General features: G+C 42.2%; 1 protein-coding gene across 2 annotated transcripts in view; it reads right to left on the bottom strand.

Moving 5' to 3' along the window:
- The window catches only part of THOC2 (THO complex 2), a 272,468-nt gene that overhangs the window by 128,875 nt on the left and 130,394 nt on the right, over positions 1 to 13,199 (bottom strand). For both annotated transcript variants that reach the window (XM_030209899.1, XM_030209900.1), the window contains exon 21: positions 3,739 to 3,918. In XM_030209899.1, coding sequence (XP_030065759.1) covers positions 3,739 to 3,918 — 180 coding nt within the window. The remainder of the gene's footprint in view (positions 1 to 3,738; positions 3,919 to 13,199) is intronic.

Genomic DNA, 13,199 nt, shown 5'->3' with positions numbered 1-13,199 from the left:
AGTCCTGATTATCTTGCCAAGACTTTAAAATAGCATGTCTCTACTCATAATTTGCAGTCTGTGAGAACAAATCTACAATGGAGACATCCTATTCAATTAACGAGGTTCTCTACTACTTGCAGAACAGCTTCTTCGGTGCTGGGTCTATCCAGGAACATCAATTCATATAAAAACAGTCACTACCCAGTAAGCAATTGGGCCATATTCCAGGCACACACACACCCCCACACCAGCACTCTCATGACACACTTTGTAGCCTGAACCCCACCCTCCTCTAGATATGATCCATGGACAGCCCAATTAGTAAAACATTTTGCAGCACAGGTTCTGCCCCTTGTACTCCCATTATTACAAGAAGCTCTCTGCTCTGGTGAACTGCCTCCTATATGGAGACATGCACCAAAAACATCTATATTGGGGAAAAAAACTATCCATTCTAGTTTTCATCCAGCCTCAAACTTATCATTCTTCTCTAAAATCATGGAAAAGATAGTCCTCCATCAACTAACCTCTTATACACATAAAACCCTGGAGTTACACCCCTGCCAAGCTGGATTTAGAAAAGAACACAGTACCAAAACATTACTCAAATTCAAGTTTTAAGTTTATTAAAGGACTTTCTATCCCACCCATCAAACATATATCTGAGCGGCATACAATCTAGTAATAGTGAAATCATATAGACAGGCATAGAATGGCCAGGATGGAAATACAATTGTTAAAAGCAGAAGAAAGGGCATGGGTAAAACAGGAGGAGGGAAGAGAAAGACTGACTTTCCATGCAAACTCTTCCAGCTATGGCCCAAATGCTTCTAAAAAGAGGTAAGTCTTTAAGTCCATTTTGAACCAAGCAATTGACAGTGACGTCTTCAGGTGCTCAGGCAGGGAGTTCCAAAATACAAGGGCCTGTACTAAGAAAAGGAAACGATGTGCCAAGCCTAGAAGAATATCATGAAGAGACAGGACAAGTAAAAGGTCCTACTCAGATGAGCGCGCAGCAGGTGAGGAGATTGATATTTGTTCCAAAAGATCAAACAGAAAAAGAAGGTTCTTGGGCAGTATGAATACAAGCAAAAGTAATTTCTATACTGAATTCGATAGTGAACAGGTAACCAATGGGCTTCTTTTGGCAAAGGGGTAACATGATCAAATTTTTTTATGTCCCATTATAAGTTTAATAGCAGTGTGTTGGATGAGTTTTAAACGGTTGATGTTGATGTTGTGGAAGACCCAAGTAAAGTGAAGTACAGTAATCCAGCTGGGAAACAATAAAGGAATGGATGAGTATGTTAATGGCTGTAGGAAAAAAAAAAAGGACCGACTACGCCTTAAATGGAAAAAAAACAGAGGTACAATACGGAAATTTGTGGAACAAAAGTGAGAGCATTATCAAGGGTGACACAGTAAGTGACAGCAGATAAGGACCTGAATGGTCCATCCAGTCTGCCCGACAGTCACATTCATTCTCAATTCAAAATGAAAACAACAATGAACATGATATTACAGTGCAATCCGCTTAAGTGCAAGGGTCTACGACCAAAGAAATGCATGCAGTTAACCAGAGTGTGCACTTAACCGTTGGGACCCAAAGAAGCTTGACATCTGATAAACATATGTACAGTATACAGTGTCAGTTAACTGAAATTAGGCTTGCTTGAAGTAATCAGTTATAGTCCTCTGTACACTCTTGGGTCTGTGAGTTCCATAGACTACGTCTGCCAGACGGTAATAACTGTCATAGCACTGACATTCAGTGGCCTCCAGATAGGCCCACACAATGTTGAGACTCTCCAGTGCTCTTGCAAAAGAGACAGGAGGAGGTTGTTGAATTTCGTCAGCATGTGCCTTGCTGCTCATTTCTTCCTCTGTTCCATCATCAGCCGTTGTTGCCTGCGTGTAGGCGCATATCTCGACATCAGTGCTGTCTTCAACTGTTTGTAGATCCTAATCAACAGCTACGTAGCGATGGAACTCCTCTGAAGTTTGTCCCCATAAAAATCGATGGTGCCAAAAACGGGACCGAAGTACGGCAAGCAGTAAAACAGAGCATGCGCTTATCTGACGTGCACTTCAATGGAGTGCACTGTATATACTTTATCATGGTCCTTCTTTGGTGTTTATGGGACATAGACTGTAGAAATCTGCCCAGCTCTGTCCTTATGTTCCAACTACTGAAGCTGAAATGCTAAATAGTAGTAGTAGTCATCAAAGCCTATCCAAATCCATCTTGTCATTTGCAGGACACAGATTGTAAAAGTCTGCCCAACACTGTCCTCACATTCCAAATTACTGGAGTTTCCATCAAAGCTTTCTCCAGCCCATCCTAAACCAGATTGCTAAATGTGGGACTCAGACCGTACAAGCTAGCCCAGCACCAGCCTTAGTTGACACAGCCAGAGTTGGATAAACATCTATTATAAGCTAGCCAAAACCATGTCTAAGAACAAACTACAGTGCTTCTTGTCCAGAAGCTGTATATGTAAAAAAGTATTAACCCAATACTTTCCCTAAATTTCCCTCCTGTTTATCATTGATATATATACTTGCTCAAGTCTCTAGGATAGATTCCTCTCCAAGACATCTTCCTTCCTTCATTAATTTTAAAAGATAAAACAAGACACATTATCTAAATTGGTCCAATGTAATTCGTGACATCTAAGAAAGAAAACTGTCACCCTTCCAAGTGTCAGAAGAACTGGCCCCTTTTTACGGGATCTCCCCGAGGGACTTTTGATCAAGGGATTTTTTCAAAATCCGTGTGCACAACAGTTCCGACCCTGACACAAGGAAAAGGTTACTGGTTTCTGGCTCGAAGGACCAAGCTGTTAAAAGAATTTTATCAATACTCACGAACACCACGAGACCAAATCAGGCTTAAAGCAGTTAAAGCAGCTTTATTACTTACAAGGAGACAACATCCAGGAGATTAATCCAGCACACAGGAGATAAATCCAACACATAAGCAGGAGGTTGTTGTCAAACTCTATACGAATTCCCCTATTATATACCTTCTTTCGCCATTAGATCAATTCCTATCCTGTTTGTCCAATTATCTATTCCCTTATATGGTCTATCTGCCCAGTTTCCCATCTACATTTCTCCGTGTCTTACCTCATCCTGCACCTGCATCATTACTTTTCATTTTCCCAGTAACCTCCTTTTGGATAAACTTCATGAACCATACAATTAGTACATTCTTGTACTTTTATTTACATGCAGCTGTATCATACCTTCTAAGCTTGGATAAACATGTGTTATAAGCTAGCCAAAAGCATGTCTAAGAACAAACTACAGTGCTTCTTGTCCAGAAGCTGTATATGTAAAAAATGATTAACCCAATACTTTCCCTACACCTATGTTTGGGTGAAAATAGGGGACAAATTTACAAACTAAATTGAGAGCCTTATTTTGGGAGCTCAACTTGATTTTTGAATATTGAGCCATTCAGTCTTACACAGTGTCTATCAAATTCTCCTATGCATTATTCCCCTTACTAAGGCCCCTGTTTACAAAGCCACTAGCGGCTGGTGGTGCGGTACTGCCAACACAGCCCATTCATAAGGGGGGGGGGGGTAAATATGCTCTAAAGACTTTCAATTTGCAGACAGTATGTAAGAAATTAAAATAAATACATTTTTTAAAACATCAAAATTATAAAGTTCTTTGCAAATTAACTCCTTGGAACTCTCAACTAAGAGTATCTTAAAATGTGGTTGCATAATTTTGGGTTTTACTTGCCTGATCATACAGTTTCCCCACCAGTTTCAAATGTTTCTCTCCGCCTTCCTGAAAGATCACCCCATTCCTCTGCTGAGCCATTAGTAGACAGAGGGGAAGGGCAAGGTCGTGGTCTAATAATGCATCTTTTAACCTCTGAGATGATTTTTTAGTGTTTCTGATCTGTCCAAAGTATCCACCCTAGAAAGAAATCCAGAAGATGATTTAACTGCACTTTTAAATACTTCCTCTTTAAAATTAAAATAAAAATACAAATCTATGCAAAATGAGAACTGCGCTCTAATTAACTTAAATATAATTAGGTGCTGAATTTCAATAAAAATTTTAAATCATGGGGAGGAAGTGACGTCACCGATGAGATCGGTAGCTTAAACTTGAAGCTCCGCGGGGACGCGAAGTAATTCGCTGATAAACCCCCCACATTGGACGAATACTATTTTCACTGTCGACAGGTTGAACATACCAGACTTCATGGCAGCCAGAAAGAAACTTTCAAAATTTAAATACGCGGCGGATTCGGCGAAAACGGGAGGCAGAGAGCAGAATGTGGTGCCCCCGCGAGTAAGCAAAATGGCGCCGGAGGAACCCGAGACGGAGGATGAACTCGAGGAACGAAGCGGCAGAGAGGGAGAGATCGAGAGAAGTGAAATTATAAAATGGTTCCAAGATTTGAAATCGGAGATGATCAATACTAGAAATAGTATTCACGCAGCTGTCAAAGAGTTGCGGGAGGAAGTAAAAGACATTGGCAATCGCATGGGAGAAACAGAGGAACGCATGGACGAAATGGAAATGGAGGTGCAGAGCATGTCGAAAAAAATTAAAGAAGTGAAACAGCAGCGAGATGAGTTGGAGATAAGGCTGGAAGACCTCGAGAATCGCTCTCGAAGGGGGAACCTGCGATTTAAAGGGGTGCCTGAGGAGGCCCAATATTTAGAAGCTACGAAAGTGGTGCAAGAAATTTGTAACTTTATTTTGAATCAAGGAGGAGACTCCCAGGAATGTGCGGACAAAACTGAAATTAAAATTGATCGAGCGCACCGGAGTCTGGGACCACAGCGGGGAGAGAACCCCAGAGATATCATCGCATGTTTTCATGATTTCCAGGTGAAGGAGACTGTGTGGAGGAAAGCTCGAGCTATAGGTGACATACAATGGAAAAGTTTCAAAATACAGATCTTTCAAGACCTGGCGAAATCCACTCTACAAAAAAGGCGGGAATTCCGCGAAGTGACGAGATATCTGCAAAAAAACTGGTCTGCGCTACAGATGGATCTTCCCCAGCGGCCTCATGGTCACGGTGGGGAATCAGACCAAGAAAATTCAACATCCGGCGGCAGCGAGGAAAATACTAGAGAACATGGGATGTGATGATATGCCGGAAGAGCTACGAAATCCCAATGTGGAAGGCAATGGAGAGAACAATTCAAGTCCAGGCAGAAGGCACCCCCAGGGGACAAGGGGCGGTAACACTAACAGAATGCGGAAGGAGCGTGGTGTGGAGCAGCAGGGGGACACTTGAATGGACTAAAGCTGTAGGGCTACGGCCCAGGCGTAAAGTTTAATCATTTGAATACTGGTAGTAAGTAAGACAAAGCTGGTAATGTTTAACTGATTATATGTGTATGATTGGGAAAGAGTATATTGGAGAGAATGAAGGGGACTGAAGGTTTTATTGTGTGGAAGGGGGGGAAAAAGGGGGTTGAGATCCCGGGGGGGACGACACTTCCTTAGGGATAATCTGGCAGCTAATAGCAGCAGCCATTGGGGGGGAAGGGATGGGGGGGGGGAGGGAGGGGGGGAGGGGAGGGGGAAGAGAGGGCAAGATCACAGTGGGTTCATGGAATGTAAATGGATTGAATACACCTGAAAAAAGGAGAATTGTGAGTAGGGAGATATCAAAAATGCAATGGGACATTATTATGATGCAGGAAACGCATATCCAAAGGAAAGATGTTAGGCTTATTCAATACAAAGACATGGGCCAGAACTTTATACTGGCAGACCCTAGAGGTGGTAAAAAGGGAGGTTTGGCAATTTACATTAAAGAAAAGGTACCTTTTGTTCACGAGCAAACATACCTGGAAAGCCAGGGAAGATGTATTGCAGTTAAGGGAAGGATCAATGAACAACTAATCACGCTAGTCAATATATACGCACCCAATGAGGGACAGGGCGCGTTCTTTGAAAAATTGAGATTGGAATTGATACATTTTGTACAGGGAGAAGTGATTGTTGGAGGGGACTTCAACTGGGCACTAACAGACCTTGACCACTCTAAGGGTAAGAAAAAGGGTGGAGTTTCAGCAAACACGACAAAATTACTGAATCTGTTCAGGGATCTGGATTTGATAGATGTATGGAGATTGCAGCACCCAGGGCAGAGGACATACACCTTCTATTCGCATGCTCAACAAACGTATACAAGGATAGATGCAATTTGGGGCTCCCGTAATATATGGGGGGAGGTAGGAGATTCTAATATAGGGAGTATTCATGTATCGGACCACGCCCCTATTTGGGTATCTTGGAAGGGTTTGGGGAGAGAAAAAGGACACACTTTTTGGAGATTGAATGAATCTCTGCTTGACTCAGTGGAGGACTGTGAAGCTGTCAGAAGGGCGATACAAGAATATCTAGCCTACAATGATAAGGGGGATGTAGCAGAAGGGACGCTCTGGGATGCTCTTAAAGTAGTGGTAAGAGGACATTTGATCAAAAAAGGTAGTCAAAGAAAGAGGGAGGGGCGGAGGCGGGAATTAGAAGTAAGACAAAGATTAGCGGTTTTGGAGACCCAGCATCAAGGAGGACAATGCCCTGAGGTCCTGTCAGAACTGAGGGAATGTAGGGCTGCTTTGCAACAAATTCAAATAAAGCAGATGGAATTTCAAAGGAAGTTGGCACAGCAAAAGTTTTTTGAATATAGTAACAAAGCGGGACGGATGTTGGCGCGACATCTCCGCAGGCGAAGAGTGGGCAATACCATAGTGAAACTTAAAGGGGAGGGGGATTCATTAGTGTACCAAGACAAAGAGATGAGGGATAGGTTTGCCCAATTTTATGAAGCTTTGTATACCAAAGAGAGTGTGGCATCGGGAGAACAGATTAAGGAATATTTGAGCGGGTTAGGACTGCATGCACTCACCGAAACACAAAAAGATTTTTTAGAAAAGCCGATAGCTCTAGATGAGATAGAAAGAGTCATTAAAGGTTTAAAAGGTGGGAAAGCGCCGGGGTTAGATGGGTACACAGCCAAATTCTACAAGTTGATGAATAAGGAGGTAGGGCCGTTATTGGTACGGGTGGGGAATGAATGCTTTACATCGGGGAAGCTGTCGAGCAGTATGTATGAAGCAGGAATCTCAGTGATTCCCAAGCCGGGGAGAGATCCCACACTATGTGCATCTTATAGGCCCATATCCCTCATAAATATAGATATTAAAATACTAGCCAAGGTTATGGCGGAGCGAATTAACAAATTTTTGCCCCAATTAATCCATGAGGACCAATCCGGCTTTGTCCCACGCAGGCAAGTAGCGGATAATATAAGGAGATCTTTGAATATAATATGGGAGGCCCAACGTAGAGGGGGGGATTTTGTACTCTTAACAACAGATGCAGAAAAGGCCTTTGATCGGGTTGAATGGCAGTACTTGTGGGAGGTGTTGGAATTTATGGGGTTTGGCCCAAGGGTTTTGACATGGATGAAAGGACTATATGCAACACCAAAAGCTCGTATAAAAGTCAATGGGGGATATTCGGACCAGTTTCAGATACAACGGGGTACACGGCAGGGTTGTCCTCTGTCGCCCTTGCTCTTTGCGTTGGCAATAGAGCCGCTTGCACAGAGGATTAGGGAAACGGCCAGCATTGAGGGGATCATGGTGGGTGATCGAGAACACAAAGTGGCACTTTTCGCAGACGATATTCTTTTTTATGTTAGTCGCCCGGAAGAGACCCTGCATAATATCTGTAGGGAGCTTAAAGCGTTCGGAGCTTTTTCTGGTTTTAAAGTTAACTATGATAAGTCTGAAGTGCTGGGCATTATGTGTCCCACTGTAGATTTGAATAGTATACTAACCAGATTCTCTTTTAAGCATGCCAAGGAGAATTTTCGATACTTGGGGGTATGGCTCCCCAGGAACCTTGACTCTTTATATGGGATTAATTATGTTCCCTTGATTAGAGAACTAAGATCAGATTTAAGCAGATGGAAGAATGGGCTGCTGTCATGGTGGGGTAGAATAGCGGTCATCAAGATGAACTTACTACCTAGGTTGTTATTCCTCTTTCAAACGTTACCACTGGAAGTACCCTCGGGAACCCTGAACAGATTACAGTCTGATATGTCGCATTTTGCCTGGGGAGAGAGAAGGGCGAGACTATCTAAGCGAATTATGTGGAGTGGAGTGGAAGAAGGAGGGAAGGGGATGCCCAATATTACATGGTACTATCAGGCAGCACAATTGAAGCAGGTGGCGGAATGGAGTAAGGGGGAAAGGGCGCCAGTGGCTGTATTAGAGCAACAGCTGGAACCTAGGTGTAACCTGGAAAGGGGTTTGTGGGGATCTGGAAGGATGTATGGCTCCCGCAGGGGAACTGGTAATCCTTTTATAGGACATTTGCTACATATATGGGAGGTACTAAAACGCAAATTTAAAAAAGGAGTTAAAACATCTACTATGGCGCATATTATTCATGAAGTTGAGTTCCCAGCTGGTGCAGAGGGGGGTACCTTTCATGAATGGTATAAAAAAGGCCTGAGGAGATTTAGAGACTTGATGTCCGATGGAACATTAAGGACATTTGAGACACTAAAAAGGAAGTTTGCTTTGCGTGCGCCAGATAACTATGCTTATCTGCAGGTCAAACATTATATGAGTAAACAGGGGTGGCTACAGGGGGACCAGAGGGAGAGGGAACCCTTAGAAAACATTTGGGTTACACTAGAGGTGGGAAAGAGGGGCATTTCCAAATTGTACAATTATATTAGAGGTAGCACACTGACTAAACTATCCTACATGAAAGCATGGGAGAAGGATCTGAACTGTGAAATGAGTGTGACAGAATGGGAAAGGATTTGCAAAGAGGTAAAAAAGGCATCCACGTGTGTACTAATAAAGGAAAATGCCTACAAAGTTTTAAGCAGATGGTACTATACTCCAGACAGGGTAAAAATGATGTATGCTAATGCCTCCGACAGATGCTGGCGATGTGATAATGATCTTGGTAATTTTATGCATGTGTGGTGGTCCTGCACATCTATTCGTTCTTTCTGGGACGATATAATTCTGTGTCTGACCTCTATTCTGGAGACACAGTTTATAGCGGAACCAAAGTGGTGCCTACTAGGGTGGGGAAATAAAAGGGGCAAGAAATGGCAGAAGCGGCTTAAAAGACTTTGTTTATCAGCTGCGAAGCTGGAAATAGCAGCCCACTGGAAAAAGAAAGTGAGTCCTACGTTTGTTGAGTGGAAACTAAGGCTCCACACCATAATGGGACTTGAGCAATTGACGGACAAACGAAAGGGCAGATTTGACCCGAAGGCGGAGGAATGGAAACATTTAGAGTGTTTATGGACTAATGCAACTACAATACAGTGTATTCAGCCATTAAGTGGAGAGGGGGGGGAGGGAGGGGAGGAAAATTTATTATGTCTTCAATAGTTTATATTGTAGTACATTTCATTAAGACTTGTTGCACAATGGGTAGTCGATTCTGTGATTGTACTTATGAATAAGGTGATTAAATAAAAAAATTTTGTTTCAAATTAAAAAAAAAAAAAAAATTTTAAATCATGATTAAGCACGCAATTAAAAGCATGTTATTTATTTTTGTTCCCACTGCCGTTCCGTGTTACTCTGGGCAAAAGTCATTTAACTCTTCATTGCACAGAGTAACAAGGAGTGGCAGCCAGAACAAAAACAAGTAAATATACCTTTAATCGTGCAATTAAAATTGTAATCAAAATGTAGCTTTAAATAAAGAATAAAAAGTAATTAAAAGATAAATACAAAATACAAACCAAATTAAAGAATCTAGTTTGCATTTTTTTGATTAAAGATTCTTTATTCCCAAGGTAATACGTATTGCAGTAGTCCTGTTGTGAAATGGACCAATACTTGACAATTGTTTGGAAGAAATTGGATGGGAAAAAGGATCTAATTCTCTTAAAATTCCAAAACGATCTGAAGGTCTTGGGTGCCATGGTGTTAATTTAGTCTTCTCCTGTTAATTATATAACGATTCCGAAAATTTTCAGAGATGTTTCCAGTGGGTTGATTACTTGGTTGATAGTGCAGCTAGACTGGTATGGGAAGTTATTGGGATTATGGATGATAAGAAATTTGGTTTTCTCCCTGTTTAGTTTTACGTGGAAAAAGGATGCCCAGTTCTCCATCAGGTCTAAGGTAGTCTGAATTATGTCTAGGATATCTTGCAAGTAAATATCGAAAGGTATGTAGATAGTCACGTCATCTGAATAGATAAAAGACTGCAATCCTTGGGCTTCCAGGAGACGGCCTAAAAGTTCCAGCATGACATTAAAGAGGATGGGAGACATAGGAACCTTGGGGCACTTAATAATCTGGAGGCCAAGCAAGGGAAGTGGATCCAGACATTCTGACTATTTATGCATGCATTTGTAACCCACATTTTCCAAACAGGTAGTCGGTTCAATGTGACTTACGAGTTAATTTAGGTAGTGTGAAGAAACAGTGTGTTTTAAGCCTGTAAAATGTATTGGGTATTTTCCTGCATTATATTCTGAAGCGTATTTCTCCTATGTGGCCAGCAAGTGGTGTTTCTTTGCTGTAAAGCTGTTACAGAGAACCAAGTATTTTTTTCTTTAGTTTGACACAAACAGGAAACAAAAAGCAGTATATATTTGAAATCTTGTTGACTGGGCTCATCTTATTTGGACTTTATACTGGTTTTGAGTTCAGTCTTAGCCAGGAAGAAAGAGAGATAGAACTCTTTGCTGAGGCTTGGTGAATTATATGACCTAATCTTCTCAGGTACTGAATAGCCAGTATGCAAATGTTTAGCTTTCTAATTGATCCATTTTTCAGTTACTTGTTACTGTTTCCTATGTGCACTTTTTTCCCTCCACTGTTCCAAGTTCTGACAATAAAAACATTTGTTTGTTCGCTCTGCTGTCTGGACTGATAAAGAATCCTGGTGATTTGTGTGTTGGGTCTGTGAGTGCTTTCTGGGAACTGTGGGACCACTGGGAGTAGATAAGTCTTGCTGCTGTGTTTTGTGCTGCTTGTAGTCTTTTTAGTGATTGTTCCATACATCCGGCATAGATTCCATCACAGTAGTCAGCATGGGCGAGGACCATGGTTTGGACCAGTGTGCAGAATACGTCTCTTGGAAAGTAGTTTTTAATACGTTTCAGTTTCCACATGGATTGGAACATTTTCTTTGTAACGTTTGAGATTTGTTTCTCCAAGATCAAATTTTGGTTCATAGTGATTCCTAGGATTTTTAGATTGTCAGATATTGGGAGGGATGTGCCCATGGCGGAGATGTTTGGGAATTAGTCGGTACTGTGAGGTGATGTGATTATCAGGCATTGTGTTTTGTCTTTGTTTAGTTTGAGCTTGAAAGTTGATGCCCAGGATTCCAATATATGTATGCAGTCTGTAATCCTAGTCATGATTTCATGCTGGTTCTTATTAAAAAGTATGTAGATTGACACATCATCGAGGGGGTTGAACTCTTGTTTGGATACTGTTCAGACCAGGAGGCCATCATTAAGTTGAACAGTATTGGTGTGAGCCTTCGGGGACCCTGCATTCAGCTTTCCATGGAGGGGAGCGAGAGGAATTTATTTTCACATGGTAGGATTTGGTAGTTAGGAATCCTAGGACCCATCTGAGCACTTTCCCTCCTACGCCAATTTTGTCGAGTATTCTTATGAGGATTTGATGGTAGACCATGTCAAATGCACTTAACATGTCAAACTGTAGTAGAATGTTTTTCCATACATGATTTCCTTTTTGAAGTTGGCCAGTAGTGTGATCAGTACTGTTTCAGTGCTATGATGGGGTACGGAGAATTTGTTGATGTAGTCAGTTAGCTGGTTGGCTACTATGCCTTCCATTATTTGGTCGTTAGATGTATGGATGCCACTGCCCTCTAGTTTGAGGTATTGTTGATGTTTTTCTTGGTGTCTAAGGAATTGGTGTAAGCAGTATATTGCCTTTTTTCAGTGGAAAATTGGCCTTCCTGGAACATGTAGTTCAGATGGGATGTGAGTTGGTCTATGAATCTATCAGGGGCGACTTTTAGTATGTGATTGGGACATGTGTATAACATGCAGTAGGCTGAGAACTTTCTTAATGCTTGTGCCACTGTCTCATTTGTGGGTTGTGTGAATGTGGTCTATGTCCTTATCAGCTGGTGCTTCGTCTATGAGGGTTTTGAAGTTTGTGTCATCTTGTATTATACTGTTCCTTAGTTTGAGGATATTTTCTTCTAAGAATCTGGCGAGTTTGATTGCTGACGGGGTGGGGGGGGGGGGGGGTCTTCGTTCGCCATCATCAGAGGCTTGGTGTTTGCTAGGTTATTTATAATTGTGTATAATTGCTTCATGTCTTTGAGTTTGAGCCTATTTGTTCTTTATAGGATTTCTTTTTAGCCTGTCTCATTTGGGTTTTGTATTTGTTTCGAGCATTCATCCATGAAGTTGTGCTTCTTTCATTTTTATTGTTTGTCCATGCTCGTTCTAGCCTTCTGCAATGGGTTTTTGCCACTTTCAGTTCTTTGTCATACCATGGGGCTACTTTGCACCTCTGTCCAGTGTTTGTTTTCATTGAGGCTATAACGTCCAGTATGTTAGTGCTTCTTTTGTCCCATTCTGCTAGGAATTCTTTCGTGTTGGTGACCATTGATCTTTATACAAGGTAGATGTTAGTAGCGTTAAGGCTGATAATCCTATAATTTTTGTAATGTATATGTTATCACTTTGGAGTGTAGGGGAAGTTAGCGTAATGAGTGGTTAAGTATGCACTAGCCGATCACTGTCTCCAGTAGGTTTCGCACGGACAGTCCAGGTTTCAAAGAGCCTTGGGTCACTCTGTTGAGGAAGCCTGCTGTCAGGTGATTGCCTCAAATGAGTTCTTCTTCGATCCAGGGGAGTCAGAAGCTCCAGAGCCTAGGTTGCTTTGATCCTTCAGTTTTCCTTCGGGTGGTTTTGTGCAGTATCAGGGTCAGGGCAGTGACCCCCCACTCAGTGAGATTTTACCTCACTGCGTGAAAAGTTCAGATTATGAGTTTCAGGGTCACTCTGTTCTAGTAGCCTGCTATCAGGCAGCCACAGTGTGGGCGTTATTCCTCTGCAATGGGGGGGGGGGGGGGGGGAGGCGGCTAGCTCCTTTGCACCCAGGGAGCTTCAGGTTTCAGTTCTGCAGGAAGATTGCCAGTTGGCTCGCTGGTCCCATTGGGATGGAGGCGCT

This window comes from Microcaecilia unicolor, chromosome 7 (genome assembly GCF_901765095.1).
Source record: "Microcaecilia unicolor chromosome 7, aMicUni1.1, whole genome shotgun sequence".
Classification (NCBI taxonomy): domain Eukaryota; kingdom Metazoa; phylum Chordata; class Amphibia; order Gymnophiona; family Siphonopidae; genus Microcaecilia; species Microcaecilia unicolor.
Note: the sequence above shows the minus strand (reverse complement) of the source record. Positions and strands in the feature narration are given on the sequence as shown.